A 25,436-nucleotide genomic window follows, 5' to 3' on the forward strand; every position below is an offset into this window, starting at 1 on the left:
GTATCTTTATATATTTAAGACAGTGATCCAAAATCGAGGGAGATCAAGTTTATTAGCATCATAGGGTTCATTCCCCCCCACACTCCAAGCATCCAGGTCTGGGGTTCTTGGTCAGTTGGTAGGTTCAACCTGGAGGCCACTGGAGCTGTCGACCCCCAAGTACGTGAATGTGCAGATGATACACAGACTGTGCACCCAGCTTCCCATCATTTATCACTGAAATAGAGCGTGGGGTTATGGAACATGGGAAAGGTCAAAGACTAAAGATCAGACTGAGGGACAGGTTTGAGAATTTATAGGTGAGGGGCTCAAGGACCAAAAGTTACTCACCAAGTCGGTATCCATCTCCCAGGCCCTCAGCCTTTGCTGTCTTCTTGGCCACAAGGAGAAGGTGTCCTAGAAGCTACAGGGAAAGGGGAGGGAGACAGGTGGCTTCATTTACAGGGAGGAAAAACCTCTAGTTGTTGTCCAGGGCTCCCCTGCCCCAAAGCCAAATGTTGGCTCTGCTCTTCCCACCTGCTGGTCCTCTTCTTCAGCCTGGCTAATCCGAGGAATGGGCTTCTTAGGAATGACAAGGAAGTGCACAGGAGCTTGAGGCGCCACATCACGGAATACAAGACACTGGGAGTAGTGACAGGCCAGAGGCCACCATGTTACTTTTTAACAGGCTGATGTATCTCACAAGTTCCTAAGGGGACGAACCCTAAAGGCACCCCACCTGCTGGTCCTCATATAGAATATCAGCTGGGAGGCTTCGATCCAGGATCCGGGAGAAGACCGTTGGGGCTGCTCTCTTAGGAGCTGTCTGCTGAGCCTTGGCCACTTCATTTCCATCAGTCACACCTGCAGCTCCTCGGACCTGAAGGTGTGTCAGACATACCCGAGGGAGGGAGCTGACAATACCTTTCCCATATAGTGAGTCAGGGCTGGCAAAGGCTGGGTTCTGTTAGTCATTAACTTCATTCTTCTAAGAACCTATTAGTATTTCCCATCCAAAAGACAAGTTCCTGAATTTCAGAACATCAGCAGCAGAGAGTAGGGTTATAGTGCTGAGCTTGGTTAGATAAAGGCCGTATTACAATGCAGGATTCAGCAGTGCAATTGATTCCTGTTCCTAACATGTCTAGTAAATTTAGTTACTGTTCGGAAGAAAGGACACAGGATGAGAACTGGACACTTAGGTCCCAGTTCTTCTTTTACCACTGAATTACCTTAGATAAATCCCTCCTCTTGGCTTTAAATATAAAATAAAGGGAGTGGTTTGTATCACCTTTGAGACCACTGGAGCCCTTTCCATTTACTCACACCTTGTTACTAAGTTTCCACTTATTTCCATTACCTGTTGCCTGATCTTTCAGTTGTGTTACCCGTTTTATTCAAGTTTGACACAAGCACGTCTTGATGTCAGATCTGACCTCTGTGAATTTTAACTTCAGTCCCTTAAATCAGTGAAGGGCAGAATTATGTGAACTCAGCAACCCCAGCCCCAGGGGATTGTGGGTAGGGAGGACCCAGTTTCCCAGGGGCTCAGAGAAGGCTGAAGTCAGTGTTGTCACATTGTGGGAGAAAGAGGTGGGATGAACCTGACCCCTCTGACAAGTGGAGAAGATGAGAGGTTAATACGCGTGCTCAGGCGGCCAAGGGCCTGACAGGGGCAGGAGACGGGCTCCGAGAAGACAAACTTCACTTCCTGCAGGGGGCGCCGAGGAGGCTGCCCGGAGCAGGCGTTCGGTCACCTGGGTTTCAGGTAGGCTTAGAAGGCAGCAGCCAATCCACTGACCCTTCGCGACCTCGGCGCCCCCGCCGGTGCAGGGCGTCGGCCACCGCTGCCCACCAGCCCGACCTCACTGCACAGCCCCGGAGCTTGCACCACGGGAGGGGCGCCGTTCCTTGCCCGGCGTCCGGGCTCCGTTCCCGCGAGGCCGCAGGGCCGCGCGCGCCTGGGGGAGGAACGCCAACCCCTGGCCCGGAGAACGGCAGTGCCCGCGGGACGCCCTCTGCGCTCCCACGGTCGCTTCTCACCTGTGCCCCCCGCGGCCCCGCCACCGCCACCGCCCTGCGCGCCACGCACAGCCCAGCAGCCAGCGCCAGGGCGGCCGCCATCTTGCCCCTCAGTAGCCGAACCTTTCTCCGAACCCCAGTACGCGGGCCCCGCCGCCAGCCCGAAGTGGGTCCGCCCGGGAGCCAGTGAGCGGCAGCCATTGGCTCCGCCAGCCGCCGCGAGCTAGCCCTACCATCCCATTGGTCGCGCTTCTGGGCCGCTCGCTGCCCTTTAGCCCAGAGGGTGGTGCCGTTCACTCCGCTGGCTCCGCCACCACCCCGGAGGCGGAATCTTTTCATCCCATTGGCTTCTTCTGCCAGCTGGAGGGCGAGTGTTCCACTCCATTGGCCTCGACTTCTGGTCAGAGTGAAGGTTCCTTCGCCATTGGGCCCCCTAAGTAGTTTCGCCAAGAGAGTATCTCACTCCATTGGAAGGCTTAGACCACCAGGTGGGATTTTCCTCCAATTGGCTCTGCTGCACCACACTCGTGTGGCACCAAGCCCCTAAGGTCGTGGCCCCTCTCCCGGCATTGGCCAGGAAGAGGGCGGGTTCTGTGAAACCTCGGCGCTGGCTGGCTCCGGGAACCACCGCAACCCGCGAAGGCCAAGACCACGGAGGGGGGCGGGGCGGCGGCTCCAGGCGAGTGGGGCAGAAGGCGAATTGGGAGGGGGGTCCTTTAACTGGTGGGATAGATACCCAGCTTCCTTCCTAAAAGGGCATTTCAGCCCCTTGAGCATTTCAGAGATTTTTAAAATTTACTCATCTAAGGGCAGTTTCTCCTTAGTTTATGTTCTTGTGTCCAAACACCAAGATTGAAGATTCTGCAGTTTGTTTTCAGGGCATTCCCCCCCCCCCTTTTTTTCCCTTTCTTTTTAAACGGGGGTGCGACGGGAGGGGCCTGTCTTTGCCACACGACTAATAAGCAAAGGCATAGGTATCCAGTGTTCTTTCCTAATCGGAAATGGTTAGCCTTGCTCCTGTCATTTTCAGTTAGTCAGGTTTGAAGAACAAGGGAAAATGCCTCAGTAGTATATTTTGTTTTGCCGGAATATATATTTTTGACAGAAGGAACAGGGGTCACAGAGTGCTGATATACTAACACAGTTAAGTTTTAGTATGACTTCAACACTTAGGACAAAGCCACCACTGTATCTTTAGGTTTTTTTTTGTTTGTTTGTTTGTTTTAGCTCATGTCCTTGACATAGATAGGTGCTCAACGATTGTGGAATGAATAATATTTGGTGTTTCATTTGCTTTCATAATATGTAATATGTTTAAAATATATATGTTTAAAACATGTAATGTTTAAAATGTTTTAAAATATGGGGCGCCTGGGTGGCTCAGTTGGTTGGGCGACTGCCTTCGGCTCAGGTCATGATCCCGGACTTCCAGGATCGAGTCCCGCATCAGGCTCCCAGCTCTTTGAGGAGTCAGCTTCTCCCTCTGACCTTCTCCTCTCTCATGCTCTCTCTCACTCATTCTCTCTCAAATAAATCAATAAAATCTTTTTAAAAAATGTTTTAAAATATTACATAATATGTAATATTTCATAATATGTAATGCCCCTGACAATCAATTTTCCATATTATTAGTCTATGTAAATATACTTTGTAATGTCTGCCTATTATTTATTAGTTTTTAAGATTTTACTTTAGTTGAGAGAGAGAGAATGAGCGGTGGGATGGGGGCAGAGCGAGAAGACAGAAGCAGACTCCCTGCTGAGCAGGAAGCAGGATGCCTCAGCCCATTCAGGGCTCCGTCCCAGGACCTGGAGATCACCACCTGAGCCCAAGGTAGATGCCCAAGTGACTAAGCCACAAAGGCACCCTCTGCATATTGTTTGAATGAGTTTTCACAGTAGCCATTCCTTTACTGCTGACTCTTGAATTAGTTTTAGTGAATGGTCATTATGGCGCTAATTGCATATCACCAGCCAAGAACTCTTTACTTCCAGAGATAGTAACCACATTTGCTATAGCTGTATTATTGTTAGAAAGTCCTTTTATCCTCCAAAGGGCAGACATTTGACCCTGTACTTTCCTCTAGGAGTTCTAGCAGTCCAGATTGCATCTCTTCCTTTGGAAGTATAGCTAGCTTCCCCAAATGTGGGGAAATGAAGACTGGCCTTTTCTGTGCCCTAGAGGTTACATGCAGTTCTCTGTGGTGACTCTGAGAACGCAGCAGCCCATAGAGCTGCTTTGGAGAAGCTCAAGAGGTAAGAGCAGCTGGGATCTAGGAAGGGGAAGGAAACTGGCCAGGCATGGTAGACGACAACAAAGTGCTTTGAAACTGGTTATTTCTTTGGGTTCTCAGGGAAAGCAGGTAGCACAGTGATTATTCTTTTACAGAGCCAGAAACTGAGGCCCAGAGACGGCTTGCCTAGGATCACAGAGCCCATTAGAGCCCGAATCTCCTACTCCTTGTAAAAATAACTATGATTCACTGATTTGGGCCACAGTCACTGGTTTCAGCCTCTTGTCCACAGTTCTTTACTCCAAGTCTTTGTGATCCCTGGCAGATGCTCTCATCTAAGAGCTGCAGCTCTCTGTAGGTTCTGACCAATGTCTCCTGTACTGATCCCCACCACTACATCAGCTACTGGACCTCATTAGAGACTTCTGTTCCTTTGTTCTTTTTTTTCAGTTTGTCAGTTGCTTCCTGGCTTTACGTTCTGTCCATTTGTGTGGTCAGCTCTCCCCACATTCTCAAGCCTTCTTTTTGACTTTCCTGATAATCCTTCCTGACACCCTCCCATCATCAGCTATCAATCTAACTCAATCTAACTATTGTGTTTCTCTTCCTCTTTAGGTTCCTGCTTCCAGCTGTACTTGAATCCTCAACTGCCCACTGATTAGGTTTTTCTGTGATTTCCCACATTAGCCTTCCCAAATCTTCTCCTCTCTCCTACTCCCCACTCCTACCCCTTGCCTTCATGACCAGCAACTGACCTTGTCTCCTACTTCACAGGGAGAACTTCCACAAGATCCTGCTTCCTGCAGCTCAGTGAAGGCCCATCATTTTCCTTCTTCTTTCCTCTTGGTCTTAGGAGGTGGTGGTTCTCCTGTCCAGAGCAAATCCCTTCACCTCTGCCCTGATCTCATTTCCTCCCTCCATCTCTGGGATGTCTCACCAGGCATCTCTTTCTCTCTTCGGTATCCTTCAAGATCTTCCTTTACTGGTTCCTCCCCTTTTTCCCTCCTAAAAATTGTTTCTTGATTCCACATCTCTCTCTGGATATTGTCTGACTTCTCTCCTGCTCTTTTCATCCAAGCTTCCTAAAGAAACTCTTTCAGACTTACTGGGTTTGGTTTCTGCCCCCACTGCATCACTGAAACTACATTATCTGAAGTGCCCAAAAGACCTAATTGTAAAATCCAGTGGACATTTTTCAGTCTTTATTACTGGCATCTCCAACTGCATCCAACACCAGTGTTCACTCTATTCTTCCAAAAACCCCCTCCCTCCCTGGCTTCCTTGAAGCCACTCTGTCCTTCTGATGCCAGACTAGCATCTCAAATGTGGGTTTGGTGGAAGCAGTTGGCTTGATCCAGCCTGTCTCCTTTGTGGTCCTCTCTCTTGCCCGCATTATGTGTAACTCTAAGATCCTAGGATCTATCTGCCCCATACAGAACCAGGCCAGATTCCAGGGACTTCCCTTTTATTGATGATTTGAGCCAGGTTCAAAGAGGCCTGCGCCAGGTGTTGATAGTGTCTGTGCCTGGAGGAGGGAAAAGCAGAGGTGAAAGGGTCAGGTGTGGGAGTCAGACATAGGGTCTGGCCAGAGGCTGTGTGGGCCAGGAGGCCCCGGGATTCTGCAGTGGGAGCCAGGACGGCCAGAGGGCCCCTGCTTCTGTAGAGCCTCAGAGTCAGAGTTGCTGACGATGGCTTCTCGGAAGGTAGGCATCTCTGCAAAAGGCATATAGTCTGCTCCTGGGGGTAGAAACCGGTGCAAGTATGGGGTGCAGCGGGTGAGAGGGTGAGGTAGTCCTGGAGGGGATGGTTGAGGGTGGGAGCACCTTCCTGCCGGCCTTCTGACTAAGACCCCCACTGTTCTAGGTTGCCCCCTCACCATGAGGCCTCCCTCCTCGTCGCCGGGTCTCCTCAGTCTCAAAGAAAGTCTCATGTTCCTCCCAGCGACGGTCACAGGCCGCACAGAGGAAATTAGACTCAAAGCAATTGCAGCAACAACCTGGGGCAAGGAGGAAGCCAAGACAAGTATAGGGAATTGGTGTTTCCCCCTAGGCTGACTACATTCTCATCTCTTCCATACCAACCACAAACACAGGTTTCTTCTACCAGTTCCCCTATCCTTATTCCCAAACTATTTGCATCCTACCCATGCCCACCCCTGTACTCCCCTCACCCTAGAAATTACCTTTCACCCTGCAGGGATGGGACCCAGTAGCTGTGTGCTCTTCATGGCTGTGTTTGCAGCGACATTGGGCCCTCCAGGCCTTGGGGTCAAAGGTAGCTCGTCTTTTGAGCCAGAACTCACCCACCTCCTCTGGGCGTGATGGGATAAAGCAGAACATGAGGCAGCGACACTGGCCCACATTGCAGGGCACGGATATGTCTAAGGGAATGGGGAGAAATGTCTAATGGGAATGGGGAACACCTAATAGATCCAGGCCTTCCCATGCCAACTCCCCCCACCCCCCATACCAACACACACACTTTTCTGTCATATGGCCAGAGTATAGTTATCCCTTCCCCTGACAGAGGCTGGTCAGTTCTCCCTACCTGAGATGATCTGGTGCTCTTTCAGCAAGTGTCCACAAAAGCATTTGGACTCATCTCCAATCCGGAAACAGTCCCATAGATAATGGGGGCAGCGCCAGCCAATGTAGAGACCTGAGTATGGAGGGATTAACAAGGAAAAGTGAGAAGGAAAAATAGCGCAAGCCCCCTGCCCAAGGCGTTCTCACCTCTCCGCCTAGATGTATTCACCTCCACCCATGAAGTTCCCATCCCCACCCCTTTAGACAATTTCCCACCAGGTTTTCTCAGTGTTCCACAAGGGTTTCAGTTCCTTTCCCACCCCAGGATCCACTCCATCTCTGTTAGCCTGTCAGAAATGACTGAAGACCATCTTCAAAATTATAAATGAAATTTTATTTGAAGATGAACATGAATCTTGCCAAGTTCTCTGTGACTGTGAAGATTCCCATCTCTTCCCCTTCCCACATTAAAGCCCAACTTTATTTTGTTTCCTTGAAGTGTCTAAGGTGAGGGAAGGGAAGATGACTGGCCAGGTGTAGAGGAGGTGGTGAGGACTGGCACCTCAGAAGCATGGTTTTTGAAGGCACCAGAGGCAGAGGAGGAGGAGTTTGGGCAGCTCTCGGACCAGGAGGAGGGCTTTCCTCACTTTTCAAGGTTCGCACCTTCATATTTCCTTTTTGTGTTCCTGGTGTTACGGAACTAATGCTGTCTGCGAACTTGAGAAGGTCTGCCTATGGTTCTCCAAGAATCAGGAGAAAGAGGTAGGCCAGAAGTCATGAGTGGTGAAGATCAAGAAATCGAAGCTTGTGAGGCTAAGACGTGTCCCTGAGAGCAGGCACCAGTGAGATGCCACAACCCTTGAGAGCCTGGTTTCCACAGTGGGATCTGAAACTGGCTTCACAGGTCGGCAGTACTACAAGGCAAGGGTGGAGCCATGTAAATGTGGGAGGAGAGCCAGAGAGTACATTCCACTCAGATTTTCTCACCCTTTAGGAGACCTGAGAGTACTCCAATTTCTAGGCAAGAATCCTGGATGAGTCCTCATGGAATGGGACATTCAGCCATAGGACCCATTCCCATTGGGCTACAGTGAAGTGTCACCTCCGCTAAAAAGTTTTCCCTGACTTCCTCTTTCTGTCTAGGGGCCCATGATTTTGACTTTTCCCGCTACTCCTATCACAGTACAATGCATTGGAATCGATTTTTTCACTTATGTTTCTCTTAAACTAAGTTCTTCTAAGGAGGGGTCTGGCTTTTCATTTGCATCTCTTGTCCTAGCTTAGGGCCTGGCCCGAAATAGGTGCTCAGAGAGCACAGACTCCTTGACTGAGTAAATGAAGGAGGAAATTCCTTCAGAAGGGAAGAGAGACCCTGTATTATAGGCATATCCCTGAGGTTAGTGTCCTCTGGTCTTTGACTTTGGCCAGGGCCACAATTCACAATTCTGTGCCTAATTGTCAGTCTAGGTTTTCTTGCCTTACCCATGGTCTTTAAGGGTCTAAAGCCTGTCCAGATGTGGCTTTTGGCTTTGCTACTTCTGTCTTGATACTGACAGCCCACAGTGCCAGCACCCCATTACACCAGCAAGGCTTGGTCGAAGGGGCAGCGTATGGGCAGAGTCACAATGGAGGTGAGCGGGGGCCAGGATTCTACTAGAGGAATTCTGAATTCCTTCTAGAGGCTGAGCAGATGAGGTGTGGAGGTGAAGGAGGGTCAGTTCCCATAGATTGAGGTCCTGCCTGGGGGCCTGGGAGAGTCAAGTCCAAGTAACGATATAGGAGTCAGTGTTCAGCTCTCAGATGAAGACTAGAGTTTTAACAGAGACTGGTGACTATACCTCAGACTCCATTATAGGTGTCCGTGCTCTTAAAGTGGGACAGTTGACATCAGGCCATGTAGTCCAGAGTGGAACCCTCCTCTCTCTGCTCTGATTCCAAACACTCTTCCTGTTATAAGTGGACAAGGACTGGCAGGGGGAGGAGGCATTATCTGGGATGCCATTTTGACTCTGTACAAGGTGATTCTATGTAGTTTCGCCTTAAAAATCTTTGCCCCAAGCATTTTCACTGCAAACATTTTCACTGCATGATCAATTGGCCATAGACAATTTAGCCACAAAAGATAAAATTACAAAAAAAAAGGACATTCATTAAAAAGGGCATAATGAAACATGGAAACTGAATATCAAAATTAAAAATGGCTTTATTGCAAAATGCAAAAAAATTGAATTTAAAATGAATTTAAAATGTATAGAACAGATTCATGGCAATAGCATGCAAATAACTCATTTTATTTTGTGGATCGTACCTAACCACTTGTCTTCAAAGTCTTAAATTCATAGTAGTATATGTTTTTGTTTTTTGGTTGTTTTTTGTTTTTGTTTTTGGGTTTTTTTTGGCGTGTTGATTCATCAGTTTGTTTTTGTTTTGTTTTTTGCTCATTATTCATCACTTTTTCTTTTTTTGCTAAAATTTTCCCTTTCACTAAGAGGTATCAGTTTCCAAGTACTAGGATACATATTTGTAACTGAGCTTTGTATTATGTTCTGAAAGCTTTCTACACTGCTCTTTGTTCTCGACAGATTGTCACATGTCCATTGATAGACATTCCAAAGTTGTATGGGAAGTTGTGTGGGTTTAAAACTCTGTGTCACTGTGTAGACACAGTGAATTATGAAGCCCAAGATTTATGTAATATAAAAATAAGAGAACTGGGGCGCCTGGGTGGCTCAGTGGGTTGGGCCGCTGCCTTCGGCTCAGGTCATGATCTCAGGGTCCTGGGATCGAGTCCCGCATCGGGCTCTCTGCTCAGCAGGGAGCCTGCTTCCCTCTCTCTCTCTGTCTGCCTCTCTGTCTACTTGTGATCTCTCTCTGTCAAATAAATAAAATCTTTAAAAAAAAAAAATAAGAGAACTGTGTCAATGGAGAAATGAAACCAAACTCAACCAGTTGATGAAACTAACAAACTGCCAAACAAAACTACCAACTAGTTATTTTTTTTATCTTTTATGGCAAATTGCCTTATGGTCAATTAATTTTGTGGTGCACTATTTGTGGCAAAGGTGTCTATGGCACAGATGTTTACTCTGAAAATACCAGACAGGGACAATTGATTCCATGCTCATATAATATTTGCGTGATAACATCTCTTTTTGCTTAGAACATCTCCATACAACATACAGCTATTTTTACGTGAAGGATGTCTCCAGTCCAGACATATAGTCAGGTATCTCCAGACTTTTTCAACAGCATGTTCCACCAGCTCTTCAAGTGTGGTACAGCCAATTATTCCTTTCAAACCTGGCCCTCAAGCTTTGTCTTCTGTTCATCCAAACACATACTTATCATGCATCTTTTCTGTTTCTCTAATGGCATCATCATCCAATCAGTATCTAAGCCAAAAACCTGGGGGTCATTCCAGGCATGTCCTTCTCTCTTATCCCATACATCCAAAGATCCAAAGGTCAGTTTTACCTTCTTAACATTTCTTGAACGTTCTATTTCTCTCCACCTCCATGCATCTACTTCTCACCTGGATTATTATTACCACTGCCCAATGTAGTCTTCCTATGTGCAGTCTTATCTTTCTGAAGTCTACACTACTGCCAGAGCAGTCTTTCAAAACCACAAATTTGCTCATGTTATTGTCCCACTTAAAACCTTTTGGTAACTCTCAGTTGCCCTTAGGTTATAATCCCAACTCTTGAGCTTTGCACAGAAATGCCTGTACACTTCTGCCCTTCCAGAGCTGAGCTCTGAGCTCTGTTCAACATTTCTTGCACTTTCCTACTGGCACCTTGCCCTCACTTTTTACCTGTCCCCCTCTTCTTACTCATCTTACAGATTCCAGCTGAGAAGTCATCCCTTCCAAGACTTATTCCCCGAGCACCCAAGATTAGGTGCCCTTTTTTTTCTGCTTATGAGACACTGTGGACTGACCTCACTCATAGAAATTATTAGAATGAATTATAATTATCCTTATTGGTGTCTCTCATTCGAGTACACATTTTGTTTTAAAGATTTATTTATTTGAGAGAGAGAGAGAGAAAGCATGAGAGCAGAGAAAGTCAGAAGGAGAAGCAGACTCCCCCTGGAGTTGGGACCCCAATGCGGGACTTGATCCCAGGACTCTAGAACCATGACCTGAGCTGAAGGCAAATGCTTAACCAACTGAGCCACCCAGGCACCCCTAGAGTACACATTTTTTGAAGGATTTTGTTTTTGACATCCCACCAGCCACTGCTTCCACACCTGGCTCAATGCCTGGCACACAGCTGGTGCTCAGTAAATGCTGACTAAATAAAAGAAAAGCTTACATTTGATCCTTCTCTACACAGCACACATACTGATTCTCTAGGGACTCAAGATCCCCAATATTAGGAGGGAACCCTAAATACCTTTTTCAGGATTGAATGACACTTAAATTACTACATAAAGCTGCCTGTTTAAACAGGAAAATGAAGAAGCTCCATGTGGAGAAGTATAGCAGCCTTGAAAAATGAGGAGCAGGCAGGAGGTTCTGAGAATGACCTTGCATTTCCAGGAAGAATAAGGGTGACAGAAGATGTTAAAATAAGCAAACAAAGCCATTTCAATGCCTGAATTAAGACAGATGAGATCATTGTGACTTTCTTGGCCAGGGGGACAGGGGGAAGGGTCCCAGCATGAGAATGAGGAGAGTAAATTGCATGAGGAGTGAGAAGACATAGGATTGCCTGGTTGTCTTTATATCTTAGGCCCATCTAGTTTCAACATAACCCTCTTACTATCATAAGGGGAAAGGAAGTATGAAAGACAAAAATAAATGAACTCCTGTCTATTGAATTGTCTAGAAACCCCAGAATCTGCAGAGCAGGTCGGGGTGGCCTTCATTCTGAAGGTATTTGCTATAGACATGAATTTCAGCAACACAGGTATACATGCTTGCACTGGGGGGCATGGGTTTCCATCTGCACACCTTTTATACGCAGGCATACATAAGCACAGCATGCCACTTATGGGGCTGGCAAGAGTACTGATTCTGGGCTGAGACTTGGAATCAACAGGGCTTGAAGTTCCCACTCTCCTCCTTGGTGAAGAGACTCACAGCTTTTGGGTACCTAGGTGATAATGAGTCTGGCATGCTGGGTGACAGCCTTTTAGTGAAGTTCCACCAAGGGGACCAAGGCCTTTTGCCATGTCAGAGCCACAAGTCTCCTGGACTGTCTAGGGTCCTGGGCCATCTCTGCCTTAAGGTCTGTTTGGTCCAGGCTTTCAGAGCCCTAGAGGTGGGTCTAGTGTATGGCCATTCTTTTTTTTTTTTTTTTCCTTTTAACAACTTTAGTTTAGCTTCCTGTCCCTCCCTGGGCTTTATATGAATATCCCCACTTTTTTTTCTGTACCATGCTATCCACATTGGCCCACCTGGCTTCTCCCCTCCTAGATTAAAGGCAGTTAGCATTGCCATTTCCACAGGGGACAGCAATCCATTGATCAGGGCAGGTTCCCTGGTCCAGTTGGATTGGAGGATGGCCATGGCCTGTCACAGGCTTCTGAAGGGTTTTCTGGGCTCACCTGTCTGGATGGCACTCAGGGCTGCATTCTTCTCCCATTGGAAAAGATAGTTCATCTGAGCACCGAACTTCTCTCTGGGCCTTGCCTTAGCCACTTCCACCAGCTCTGTTTGCTCGGCAGGGACCACTGGGTGGGCTGTGTAATCTGGGAAGGGAGAAGCTGAGTAACCAAGGAGAAGTGTGGAGGCCCTAAAACTAAGAGAAGAGGCCAGGTTAAAGAGTAACCCAATCCCCTCCTCCTGGGGCAGGTATAAGACAGTGATGAGAATGGGGAAAAGTGCAGGCACAATTACGGCTAAATCCTTTCTTCCCCTTCTTCTTGCCCGGCTGTTGTCCTGGCTGAGCTGTGTGTGCGCTGCTGTCAGTGGCCTCCACCTGCTCCTTGTCCTCTCCTTCCTCTTCCTCTTCCTTTGCAGATGTGTCCAGGTGGACCGGGGCTGAAGGGCTTGAAAGGGAGTGCTTTTGAAGGCTCTCATACTCAGAGATCTGGCTGGACTTCCTTCTCCACAAGACCTCACTGGGAGAATACTTAAAGAGGTCTTCCTCCAGAGTATCAGGGGAAGATACAGGAACATGGTCTTGTGATGAGGTATGAGAAAAAACACGTTTCTCTGGGTCCTTAAAGATGAGAGTCTCCAACAGGGTCTCAGGCATAGGGGTTTCCAAAGGGTTCTCAGAGTATCCTACAGGGGTCTCAGAGATAGAGGGCTCCAAAAGGGTTTCAGAGGTATAGGTCTCTGAAGGGGCCTGGGAAGTGGATGGAACCATAGGCGATTCAGAAGTGTGGGCTTCTAAAGGGGTCTCAGAGATGGAAGTTTTCAAAGAGGTTTTGGATGTGGGGGTCTCTAAAGGGGCCTGGGAGGTGGATGGAATCATATGAGATTCAGAGGTGTGGGTCTCTAAAGGGGTCTCAGAGATGGAAGGTTTCAAAGAGGTTTCAGAGGCATGGGTCTCTAAAAGGGCCTGGGAAGCAGGTGGCACCATATGAGATTCAGAGGTGTGGGGCTCTAAGGGAGTCTCAGAGATGGAAGGCTCCAAAAGGGTTTCAGCGGCAAGGGGCTCTAAGGGGGTCTCAGAGATGGAAGTCTCAAAGTGTGTTTCAGGGATAGGGGGCTCCTGTGATTCTTTAGCAGAGAGGTCCTTTGAAGAGGGGTGCTCCTCTGTATCCATGGTGCTATTAGGCTCTTCTGTGACCTTGTCTGCTTCCATCTAGTGGTAGAATAGGGTACAGCCTTCATTAGGTTGGGACTGGAGGGTCTGCAAGTCAGAGTACAGTGGGGGTTATGGAGTTAGGATAAGGATTTCTGTGCACCTGAGATATAAGGGGGAAGCAAGATGAACTTCGGTGCCAGGAGGTTCTTCTGTGTGCCTAGACCCCATGTGACATGTGGCCACAGATTGTGAGGGAGCTGGAATTTAGAGAGAAAAAGGCTGAAACGGTCAGAATCCCATCAGTAGATGGTAATAGAGGACCGTGACCCAGGAGGGAGACTGAACATAGCAACTTGACTAGTCCAAGAGCACGTCCTGGGCCTTAGGACCATAGAGGTCAGGCAGTAGAGTTCTAGAGACTGGGATACCAAGCCAAAGTGGGGGTTTGCTCCTGAGTACAAGACAATGCCATGATGCATTCGGCAGGGCCCTGAGTGCAGTCTGGTTTTGTCTAGAGACCACATACACCCTTCCTTGATGATGTCACTCAAGTTCAAGGCTTCAGTTACTTCTAGCTGGTATGTGGATGATTTCCTAAATCCATACTTCCAGCTCAGACCTTTTAATCCCTGTACTTAACACTCATACCCATGGCTAAATGGATGTCCGGCAGGGCATGAAAGCTGAACTATGGGAATTATTTTGGTCTTTTTTTTTTTTTAAAGATTTTATTTATTGATTTGACAGAGAGAGATCACAAGTAGACAGAGAGGCAGGCAGAGAGAGAGAGAGAGGGGAGCAGGCTCCCTGCCAAGCAGAGAGCCCGATGCGGGACTCGATCCCAGGACCCTGAGATCATGACCTGAGCCGAAGGCAGCGGCTTAACCCACTGAGCCACCCAGGCGCCCCATTTTTGGTCTTATCCTTTCCCCTCAAACCTCATCTACAAATAGGCACTAAGGACTGTATTTCCTATCTTCTAAATAATTCCAAAATCCACTCTCTTTTTTCTTTTCCCTCTAATTTTGTTCAAGTTCTCAGAATTTTCTACCTTGATTATATAGTAACTTCACCCCTCTGCCTCCTCCAGCGTATTAATCCACTCAGCCATTCTTTCACTGATTTATGTAACTTTTGCTTTTATAAACAACTCAATCTTACACTTTCACCTAGGCACTGTGCTAAGCACTGGACTCAGTTGAAAGAACCTGGGAAGGAGATCTGGCTAACCAAAATAACAATACAGATGAGTTGGTGTTGTGCTGGGGTAAGGTCAGGACGCTCTGGAGTGGGGTGTGACAAATTTGTCTTGGAAGGATGTCCAAAAGAAGTCAGTCCTCATTAATGACCCAATGGAGATCTTTCTAAAAACATAAACCTAAAAATGTCATTCCTTTGCTTAAAAACACTCAATTGGGGACGCCTGGGTGGCTCAGTGGGTTAAGCCTCTGCCTTTGGCTCAGGTTATGGTCTCAGGGTCCTGGGATTGAGCCCCACGTGGGTTGGGCTCTCTGCTCAGCGGGGAGCCTGCCTCCTCCCCCACCTCCGCCTGCCTCTCTGCCTACTTGTGATCTCTGTCTGTCAAATAAATAAATAAAATCTTTTTTTTTAAAGGATTTATTTATTTATTTGACAGACAGAGATCACAAGTAGACAGAGAAGCAGGCAGAGAGTGAGAGGAGGAAGCAGGCTCCCCCGTTGAGCAGAGAGCCTGATGCGGGGCTCCATCCCATGATCCATCCTGGGATCATGACCTGAGCTGAAGGCAGAGGCTTTAACCCACTCAGCCACCCAGGCGCCCCAATAAATAAAATCTTTAAAGAAAAGCAAAACAAAACACTCAATTGTTTCAGCCTAAGGATTAAGTTTAAATTTCTTGGCCCTGAAATTCAAGGCCTGTCATTATTTGCAATAGAGCCTAAGTATTCCAGCCTTAGCCTTCTGTTGTCCTTACTTTCCCGCCATGCTCCAGAGATACTAAACACACCACTTACCACTCATTAGAGTCTTTCTAAAGGGGAAGTTTGGGACATTAAGTAGGGAGAGAGGTAGGGTGATAGGAATCTGACTAGGCATTCAGCAAGAGGAAAAAGATAATTGAGGGTGGAGAACCAGAGGATGGGAGAAGAAGGAGAAAAAGAAGGGGAAGAGGGAATTGTGGGGAGTAAACGTGGCGGAGGGGGAGTGTAAGGATGAAAAATACAGAATTGGGGGGGGGTTGGACTGAGTTGGAAAGGGGCAGAAGGTGTTAGGAGGGGAGTGGTATGAGAGTTTGGAAGAGGAGGCTTTGGAGAAACCACCTACCTCTGGGCTTTGGCTTGGCTGTTACAAGTCCTTCCTTAGGTCACAATCTCGTCTTAAGCTGGGAAGGGGAAATGTTAGCGAGGGGTGGATAGCTCTTGGATGAGACCCGCCTTGCGGTTGCTATGTAATGAGAAGCCTTGCCTTCAAGTCTACCACTTGGGGAGGGAAGTTGGACACCTGCAGAAATTTGCAAAGGAACTCTGGCCAGACCTGGGGGAGGGCGGGACGGGGAGGGATGAGGGGTTCCGGGGCCGATGAGGGAGGAGCTTGACTGAAACCTCTGGAACCCGGGCCGGGAGCGGAGGGATCCGTCTCCAGGGCAACCGGAACGCCCAGGAGTCTCCGTGGCAACAGCACTGGTCTCCAGAGGAGGCTGCATTGGACCCGGAGGGGACGAGCCTAGAGGGTTCACTTCTTTTAAAGGGGTTTGCGGGATCTCTGTGAGAGTGTTTGGATAGTCTGCGGACATCTGGGGGGACGTCCGTAGGTGTCTGGGTTTGTGAGGGTCTCTGTAGGGTTCCTATGAGATGTCTGTGGTTCTATCACTGGGGGCTGTGAGGATCTGAGGTTGGCAACCGGGCTCCGAGGTTGGGGTGAGAAAGGCAGGGGATCAAGGGGCTGGGGCGGAGTCTGTCCTCGGAGGCCCGCAGAATCAAGTTGGAGACCAATAGAATAGGGCAGGGGGTGGGCTATACTGAGAAGAACCAATCGAGCTAATAGAGGGGCGGAGCGTCATAACTACGTCAGACTGAGGCCGCCGCCGCGGGGCCTGGTTATCGCCCGTCCAGCGCAGCCCGGAGTCGCCCAGGCCTGAACTCCTACCCAGGTCCCCGGCCTGGCCTCAGCCGGCCTGACCCCGGCCCCGGGCCCACGAGGACATCGAAAGCCACTCCCTGGGGGTGGGGAGCGGAGCCGTGGGTCAGCTCCGCGCGCGACCCGCGCTGGCCTGTCCGGCCCCGCCCCCTCCCCCGGCCATGGCCCAGCCCTTGTCCCGGCCCCTCGTCCTATCCTCATCCAGCCCTTGGCCCCCAGCCCCGCCCTCGCCCCGCTTCCCAAATCGGCCCCTGCCCCGGCCTGGGTTCCAGCGAATGCCCAGATCCGAGTCTCAACCCAGGCCCCCTCTTCAGTCCAAGTCCCAGTCCCTGTGGTTGTCCTGGCCTCCAACCCCTCCTTTGCCCTTGTTCCACCTCCTGTCACAAATCCCAGCCCAACCCCTGTCCCAACCCCATTCCCAGTGTTTGCTTAAACCCGGGGCGCAAATCCTGCCCTTGCCCCAGTCCCCATTACAGCCCCTCCTTCCATCCCATTCCCTGCCCTTGTTCAAGCCCCAGTGCCCAGCACAGCCTAATCCATTATCTCAGCCTTTGCCCTCATCTCTGTGTTTACCCAAGTCTCTCCCACTACCCACCCCTTTCTCTCATACCCTGCCCCTCTCCCAGCCTCGACTCAGGTCTGGGCTCCAGCTGCCGCCAGCCTTATTGCTGCTGTTGCTGTTCTCTGTCCTTGGCCCAGGGGCTGGTGAGTGCAGAAGCAGGAAGATTGAGGCAGGGATGGGGTTCTGGCAGGGAGGGGTGGACTGGAGGGATTCAGGAGACTTGGGACCTGGGCAACTAGATCACTGGGGAAGAAGTAGGGAGAAATAGGGAGGAGAGAGATCTTACACAACTGAGAGAAACTGGGAGGGTAGGAAGAGAGGAAATTGTGGGCTTGAGGCTCAGCATGTGCCTAATAGTCCCCAGGTCAGAGACCCTAAGGTTTTCTTTCCTGGTGGCATCCTGACCCTGCTTTGACTCTTGCTTTTCCAAGAAGGAAAACTTGGAAGCTTCTTCTGCAAGGGAAGTTCTATGGGGGAGGCATGATCCTATATCAGAGAGCCTCTAGTCCAGTGTGGGAATATCTAGCCTGAACTTTGAGATACTGGGCATGCATTAAAACAGGGTTAAGAAAACAGTTTTGAGAACAGCATGTAGCAAACAGATGGACATGGGTTAGTTTTCTTCTTGTAATGAGTCTTATTCCAGATAAGTTTGATTTGCTTAGGAATAATTCCTGATACTTTTATTTTATTTATTTTTAAAGATTTTATTTATTTGTTTGACACAGAGAGAGACAGATTACAAGTAGGTAGAGAGAGAAGGGGAAGCTGGCTCCCTGCTGAGCAGAGAGCATGATGTAGGACTCCATCTCAGGATTCTGAGATCATGACCTGAGCCGAAGGCAGAGGCTTAACCCACTGAGCCACCCAAGCGCCCTCCTGATACTTTTAGAGCAGTCTTGAAATACAGAGGCCATTTTATAGATCGGGAAACTGAGGCTCAGTTATGGGGCAGTTTTCCCAAGGTCATACAGCTTGTAAATGGCAGTACTGGGGCTAGAAAAAGTTTCCTAATTCCTGTTTCATACTAGTGTTTTTTGTTTTCACTGCAACATATGCCTGTTAGGAAAATAGACCCAGTTGAGAGAGGACTGAAAGCACAACCTGTCCTGTCTTCTGTCTGCTCACACAGGTGCTTAATCCACAAACTCTTCCTCATTAGCCAATTGTTAGCCTAGGAGCACCATCCAGGGTGCAAGTGATTTGGAGAAGGGGAGGCCCAACTTCTTAATGGGTGGAAAGTGGGAGCAGGAGGGGGTCCTGGCTGTAGGAGATAGGCCATAAAGTTGGCCCCATCTTTTTTTTTTTTTTTAAAGATTTTATTTATTTATTTGACAGAGAGAGATCACAAGCAGGCAGAGAGGCAGGCAGAGAGAGAGGAGGAAGCAGGCTCCCCGCTGAGCAGAGAGCCCGTGGCGGGGCTCGATCCCAGGACCCTGAGATCATGACCTGAGCCGAAGGCAGCGGCTTAACCCACTGAGCCACCCAGGCGCCCCAAGTTGGCCCCATCTTAAGGAGATGACTGTAGTCTTCATGGCCTCATAGCCCCCAGTCCCCTCTGGCACTCTAGATAGGATGGAGATGTGCCTAAGGGAGTCTTTGGCAAAAAAATAACAGAACAGCTGGGGTGGGAGTTGAGTTTCAGTGAGCTTTGGGGACCTAGTTCAGTGTATAAGCTTGAGGAGATCAGTACAGGCCAAAGGTCATGCCCCTGCAGAAGTGTCCAAGCTCTATATGTGTGTTCACTGGCATCTGGGTACCTATGTGTTTGTGTACCTGAGGGGACTGGGGAAATGCTGGTCATGTGCAGTGTGTATGCATGCTTGTGGTTAGTATGTTCTGTGGCGTGCATATGAGGCCCTAAGTCCTCCGAGTACCTATGTTATAGCGTGAGGGGGAGAGTACGTGTTGTGGCCACACATATTCCTCTTCAGCTCTTCCTTCTCTCATAGACAGATCACGAAGTGTCACTTTCCAAGTGCATTTCTTAGTTGGAGGCAGTGCTTGCTGCCTCCCACAACATCTAGGAGTAATCCATGTGCCCCTAGCCTGACTCTTGGAAGGAAGGGGCTATAGAGGGGCTCAGTGTTGATGACTGCTGCTGGCAAATTAGGCACTCAGTAGAGGTAGTAGCCAAACCAGTTTTTCAGTTTAGGTGAGAGAGAATCTACTATTGAGCCCAGTTCTAGCTTCCATCCCTACCAGCATGGCTTCTTTGTTCGCGAGCCCATTGAGCAAGCATGGGCTGGCTAGGAGAGGACGGTGGCTGACAGCCACAGAACTGTAGGAAGCTCAAAGATGTGGATTAAAAGACGATTGTCCAGAAGTAGGCTCAGGTGCTTTGGGGAGAATTGTAATGAAGTTGGAAAAGAGCTCTGAAGAGGCTCTACTAAGGGCTGCCCTTCATGTTGTTAATAATCCCTGCCCTGGTGGCTGTGTCCTGGCCTGCAGAGGTGCTCTGTGACCTGGTGGTGGTGACAGGTTTCACCTGAGGAGAGGCTGGCAGTGTCACAGGACCATCACAGCACATCAGAGCACATAGCATGTTAGTAAATGCTTTTTGTTGGCTTCAGTCTCATTTTAGGAATGGAAGGTACCTCCTGGGTCTCCTGGTCTGTCCTAATCCTTGGGTCTTTTCCTTGGGCTCAGTTGACTATAGTTGCGTAGCTCAGGTGTGCCTTGCCATCCCAGGAAGTGACCTTTTGTTTTACTTAGTGCTGTCACTAGCAGGACCAGCCTCTGCCTGTGTGTGTGTGTGTGTGTGTGTGTGTGTGTGTGTGTGCGCGCGCGCATGCGCATGTGTGTTTCAGATGGTGGTGGAGAATCACCATAGCTTCATGTGGAAGCATGGAACATCCAGGGCAGGTTTGTCTGAGCTTGACTAGGGCTTTACTCATGCTTCCTCTGGGACACAGCTCTGTAGGCCATTGTGAAATGCCAAACCAAAGCTTGGAGTGAATGGGGCTGTGGACACCTCCTCTAGCATTTGCCCTCAGAACTTCTAGGTTCCTCCCATCATGTCCAGTTGCTGCTCACTCACTTTTCCCACCAGCCCATTCTATGACCTCTGTAGCCCCTGGCCACTTTTTGGGTGGCTTAACCAGTTTCCCAGTTCTCCAGGCCTTGCCATGTTCCTTTGAATCACAGGGTTTTTTTTGGACTTGTACTTTTGTACTTTGTGCTTATCCATTGTTTCCCAAAAGTCATTAGCTGCTTTTCACCACCTGTTCTCTGAGGGTCTGCCCTGAGGGCCTGGCCAGTATTTCTTCCTAGCAATAGCGGTGGCCCATCCGATGACCCATCCCTAGTACCAGCTTTGGGGAGGAGAAGCTCTCCCCTAAACCCAGCAGAGGGTGCTCCAGAGCTCCACTTCCTTGTAAACAATAGTAGCCAGGCTATTCTGCTCTTGGCTTCTGGCTTCTCTGTTATCAGAGCTTATTTCGAAAGGGGGCAGGGTTTCCTTGCTGACAGTTGAGACTGATCCTATGGTCTGAACTGGACTGACTAGTCCTTGGCTTTGAAGCCATGGCTTTGAAGCTGAGCATAGGCCAGTCTAGGGCCAATATTTACATACTTTAGGGCAGCGCCCTGCAGGGTGACCTTGAAGTTCAATAGCACCTTCCTTTCCAGTGTTCCCTCCTTCAGCAACCTCCCTTTCCCAGATGCCTCTTTCTCTGTTATTTCAATACCTCATCTTGAGGTATAGCTCCCATTTCTGGAAGGGAGTTTGTCAGACTAGGTATGCCCTGTGGGTATTTACTATTTGGCTGAAAACACCCCACCGCAGTTTCCCCTCTATCCCCTGCTTTGTCCTGAAAGCTGCTGGCGTTCCAGCCTTCTCATCAGTCCTGGGGGCACCCTTCTGTGCTTCTCTAGGGCTGATCTTAAGTTTCCAGAGCAGTCAGATTCTCCAGAACTTTGCCTGCCATCAGGGACACTCTTCTGTGCCTCTGAGTTACTGGGTGGTTTTCACTGTCAACAGTAGTCCGAGTGCCCATGCATTTGCCTGGAGAGCTGCTGACACCAGACTTTTTTGCTCACCTTGGCTCTGCTGTGAACAACCATGATCAGGTACTTGTATTTTGACACTTCAGTTGGAGATGACCTGTCCCCCCAAGCCCAAGTGTGAATATTTCCAGGTGGTTTGAGATTCCACTGAGTCACTGACTGACTGCATCACTGGGCCTCCCTCTGGGGAAACGCCCTCTGGTTGCTCATTCTGAATCCTACAGGACCTGATGACTCCCCTCCTCTCCTGGGAGTTCTCATGGTGGCCTACAAGCTCCTGTTTTTGCCTCTGCCACCCAAGCAGGCCCCTTGCATCCTCACCACACTTCCCCCCCCTCGCCCCTCCTGCCCTGAGCCAGTATACAGACAGCTTTTGTGAAGCTTCTGAGGGTTTTTACTGCTCCTGGAACCACAGGGGAATAGAAAGGGGAAGAAAATAAACAAGGAAGTTACACAGTTCAGTGCTGACTCCCAAGCTCCACAGGTGGAGTTCTAGTCTGTTCAGTGGCCAAAGAACCCATGTGCCCCACCGTCTGCCCCCCCACCAAACACATGCCATTCACACCTCTGTTTTGTTAAGCTTGCTAAGAAGAGAACAATGACTCTTCAGTGAGGGACGCTGTGGGGGGTATATAAAGGGTCCTGGTTTAGGATGTAGTGAGATCTAGGTTTGAATCCTCAGTTTGATCTAGGTTTGAGCCTTAGTTTCCTTATCTGTAAAAACAGGTCATTTTTCCCCCAAGGTCATTATAAGGATTAAAGCAGATGATGACTAGGCCACCATGAGCCTCAGCTCCTGGCTCAGGGAAGAATATTTGTTGAGTTGGTGCTATTGGTGAGGAAGACTGGTGTTTCTGTTGCTTAATGAAAGTACCCTGTGTCCAACCCTGCTCTTTTCTCTCTTGCCTGCTCCCCAGGAGGCCTCTTCCTGACTGACTACTCCACCTGCTCACCCCGAAAGCTGAGTCCATTCCGCTCCTTTGCCAGCACCGAGCTCTTCCACTTCCATGTTCCTGAGGACACATTCCTGGCTGTTTGGAACCTCATCATCTTCAAGGAACAGGGAGGAACCTTTGGGGACCACTGCCCAGACCAAAGTGTGACTGTGTGAGTGTCTGAGTTAACATTCTGACCCCCACCTCCAACCCTAGAGCACTTCCCAAACTAAAGTGTGACTGTATGAGTATCTAAACTGACCTCCTGGCCTTGTCCCCTCACCCTTGTCCAGACTGAAGTGTGACTGAGTAAGGGACAAGACCTCTGTCTCCTGACTACTGTTTGACTGTGTGAGCCTGAGCTGATGTTTTACTCTTTATGCCCTGACTCCTGACCTGGAACATGTTGCTGTATGTCTCAGTATAGGGAATTCACGTGTGCTATTGGCAATGAGTGACAGTTCTTTCTTTTCCCCATTTCCCGTCTCCCACCCCATTGCCTATTGTCTTCCTCTTCTCATTCTGGTCCCCCAGGTATTTCCGGTCCGGGGCACCCCCTGTCATCAATCCCCTGCACACACACTTCCCAGGGGACACGGCTGTTCCTGGGGTTTTCTCCCTGACCCTCAGCTGGACACTGCCCAACCGCACCTCAGGCATCTTTAACGTCAGCAGCCCCTTACCTGGGGACTGGTTCTTGGCTGCCCACCTTCCCCAGGCCCATGGCCACATCTCTGTCAAGGTGGGTTGATGCTGCCCAGGGTAGGAGGGGGCCAAAGCTGCTTCTCCATATCTGCTGAATCCCCCTCACAGGCCACCTGGCATACCAGCCTTGTGCCAGGGTGGGCAACAGCATAAGGGTGGCTAGGGTGGCCCATGGCTAGAGGCCAGCAGTTTACCTGGTGGGCCAGAGGTCGTGATCTTTTGGAGGCAATTTGGGAGCCTTAGGAGGATATAGTGAGTGCAGCCTTAGGAGGACATAGTGGGTCCTGAAGGGAAAGTGCAGAGTCTGGAGTCAGTCACAGGCCCTGGCACTGTGGAGGGGTGTCCCTGTTAGAAGGTGTAAGGGTTATTCAAGGTGATCAGAAGCCAGCCAGGGACTGGTTATATGCTGCTGCACAAACCCAGGACTGGTCTTGTTCTACATCTTGACTGGTAATAGTCCTGCAGACTCTCATAAGCTCCAGCCCAGTTATTGGTCCATCTGGGAGAAAACATTCCTCTTCTATCATGATTTCAGCTCCCTACACCCTCTGGAAGGCCACAGAAGAACATTTGGGGACAGGGAAATCCTTTCCTGTTAAAAGGAGGCCTTGGGCAGCTGGTGTCTGTCCTGACTGTTGCTTTTCTTTTCTCCAAATGTCAGCTCTGATTTCATAGAATAGAGGTGTTTAAAGTGTGCAGTGTAGGTTCAAAGGTCAGGATGCTTCTCCATTCTGGTTTGGAGGGGAAAGAAATGCCACAAAGTTTTCCTGTCCCTCCCAGGAATGAGCTAGATTTCCTCCTTGTAGTGAGAGGATCTATAGGTTTCTTACTCCTGTCCATTGGCAAGAAGGGAGGGTATGATAAGCTGGCCTTTGGCAGAGTGGAGTGGCTACGTGTGTGGGGCCAGTGGTAAGGGTGAAAGACTGAGCATAAGCAGAGCAAGGATTTAAAGAACAGGATGCTGAAGAACACAAACGCTAGTGGGACTTGGCCATTGATCATTGAAAAGGGCAGAAATTTCCAATCAGGGGAAGATTTGACTCAGCTGTATCTCTCCAGGCTGAGTTCCTTGAGGACAGCGGCACTGTGACTACACCAAACTCACCTCTCCTCCTCCTGCTATAGCACAGTGTTCAGAGAAGGTGTTATGATGCTTTTGAATGAGCTGAGAATTATACAGGACAGGTGCACTGGCACTGCTGTTGTCAGCGATGGGAACTGTGGCTGAGGTCGTATCTTAAGGCCTCAGTGATGGGCCTATTTTTGCTGAAAGGGCTGTCCCAGAGAATTTCTTGTCAAGGCCTGGGAGCCCTGTGGATGACAGCATGTCGGGAACTCACCTAGAAATGGCTCTGGGTTCTAGGTAGGTCTTGATTCTCATCAGACCTAAGGGTTATTCTATTTCAAGAAATGCCTTAGGTCTTTGGCCAAATCCCAAAGAGCCCATTCCTGATTGTAACTTTGATCCTTGATTCTCTTTGTGAGAACTGACAGGAAAAATCTTTCTGAAGCCCTGCTCTCGTTATTTAAAAACACTTCTGGATGAGCAAGAGGAATTGGGTGCCTGGTTAGGAGAGGTCAGAACCAGCCTTGACATAACCATTTGCATCTAAATACAGCAAGTGGGGTCTGGAGACTTGGAACTGCAAGCTGGGGGGCTAGTGGGCAGAACTCCTGAGGTATGGTGATATTAAAGATAAGGTGGCACATTTATACCTTGCCCATGAATGACAGCAGACCTGGATATCATGAGAGATGTAGGTCTTTAGTTAAGGCATCTTCTAGAGACTTGGGGGTGAGGGGTGGGCAAGGATCATCCTTGTGTTTCCTCTAAGAATTTGATTATCTTTTGGAATCTTATATGGGCCTCTAAGGATTCTTAAGTTCTCTGGTAAATTCCCTAGACTCCAGCCTGTGAGTTAATTGTCCAGACCATTCCTCCAGGGCTCCGTCTTCTTGACTTGCTTTTTCCTTATATTGTTGTCCTGACTTACTGTGGGTCTTGGCCTCAGGTGGGGACTGAAGAGTCCTGACCATAAGAAGGCAGCACTGTTTCTAGGGCCCTCCCCAGGTTTGGGGATGAGCTCAGACCTCTCTTTAGACATTAGTCCTTGGACACCTGCTTTGTCCCAGACCTTGGATTGCATGCAAGGGACACAGATAAATAAGATGCGTATTAATGAGATACAGGAGATGTTTTAAGAGGACAAAGGAGAAAAGGCTAACTCAGTTTGGTAGTATGGTAGAGGTGGTTTTAAGAAACAGGAAGTGAGGCCTGATGTTGAAAAAGCAAGAGAGGGCATTCCAGGTGGTGGGAGTTAGCATGGGCTAATGTGCAGAAGGGAGAACTGAAGTGGTTCGGTGAGGACTGGTTGTTGGACTGGGTAAGGGAGCTAGAGGAATGAGCAGAGGCCAGATCGTGAAGGACCTAGAAATTTGAACTTTATCCTGAGACTGATCAGGACTTTTAAGAGGTTGTTAAAGGGAAGTAACTTTTCTGGTCCAGGCCATTCTCCTGAGCTCTAGTCTTACACTTCTGTGAGCTCCTGTGTCTGTGCCACTCACTACCATATTCCTAGTACCTGGCACAGAGCCTGGCATACAGTGGGGGCATGGCCGATTTTTACTGTTCTTTTGCTATCTTCT

At 49.1% G+C, this 25,436-nt stretch overlaps 3 protein-coding genes across 16 annotated transcripts in view; 1 reads left to right on the forward strand and 2 right to left on the reverse strand.

The window, feature by feature from the left end:
- Positions 1–33: 33 nt before the first annotated feature.
- HINT2 (histidine triad nucleotide binding protein 2) lies at positions 34–2,402 on the reverse strand. 3 transcript variants are annotated; one of them, XM_047701000.1, is made up of 5 exons: positions 2,235–2,402; positions 719–859; positions 517–621; positions 331–403; positions 34–216 (listed from the first exon to the last, which is right to left on the reverse strand). In XM_047701000.1, exons 1-5 carry the CDS (start codon positions 2,235–2,237, stop codon positions 125–127), a joined length of 414 nt encoding a protein of 137 aa, XP_047556956.1. In that variant the 5' UTR covers positions 2,238–2,402; the 3' UTR covers positions 34–124. The 3 variants fall into 3 exon arrangements, with proteins under 3 accessions (XP_047556956.1, XP_047556954.1, XP_047556955.1); XM_047700998.1 differs by having other exon boundaries at positions 2,125–2,387; XM_047700999.1 differs by lacking the exon at positions 2,235–2,402 and adding an exon at positions 2,023–2,177.
- A 1,995-nt stretch (positions 2,403–4,397) lies between these two features.
- On the reverse strand, positions 4,398–17,318 carry FAM221B (family with sequence similarity 221 member B). 6 transcript variants are annotated; one of them, XM_047700985.1, is made up of 8 exons: positions 15,768–16,278; positions 13,401–13,520; positions 12,605–13,346; positions 12,313–12,456; positions 6,782–6,892; positions 6,417–6,614; positions 6,111–6,230; positions 5,766–5,971 (listed from the first exon to the last, which is right to left on the reverse strand). In XM_047700985.1, the coding sequence occupies exons 2-8, from the start codon at positions 13,518–13,520 to the stop codon at positions 5,790–5,792; spliced, it is 1,617 nt and encodes a 538-aa protein (XP_047556941.1). In that variant the 5' UTR covers positions 15,768–16,278; the 3' UTR covers positions 5,766–5,789. The 6 variants fall into 6 exon arrangements, with proteins under 6 accessions (XP_047556942.1, XP_047556941.1, XP_047556939.1 ...); XM_047700983.1 differs by adding an exon at positions 13,624–13,720 and having other exon boundaries at positions 12,605–13,520; XM_047700986.1 differs by lacking the exon at positions 5,766–5,971 and adding an exon at positions 4,398–5,759 and having other exon boundaries at positions 12,605–13,520.
- TMEM8B (transmembrane protein 8B) overlaps positions 12,769–25,436 on the forward strand; it is a 30,798-nt gene continuing 18,130 nt past the window's right edge. For 2 of the 7 annotated variants that reach the window (XM_047700969.1, XM_047700970.1), the window contains exons 1-3: positions 16,423–17,285; positions 22,068–22,257; positions 22,620–22,827. In XM_047700969.1, the coding sequence (XP_047556925.1) occupies positions 16,742–17,285; positions 22,068–22,257; positions 22,620–22,827 (942 nt within the window). In that variant the 5' untranslated portion in view covers positions 16,423–16,741. Of the gene's footprint in view, positions 12,901–16,422; positions 17,286–22,067; positions 22,258–22,619; positions 22,828–25,436 lie in introns of those variants that run through there. The other 5 variants (XM_047700973.1, XM_047700971.1, XM_047700975.1 and 2 more) reach the window with 3 other exon arrangements.

This window comes from Lutra lutra, chromosome 13, assembly GCF_902655055.1.
Source record: "Lutra lutra chromosome 13, mLutLut1.2, whole genome shotgun sequence".
Taxonomy (NCBI): domain Eukaryota; kingdom Metazoa; phylum Chordata; class Mammalia; order Carnivora; family Mustelidae; genus Lutra; species Lutra lutra.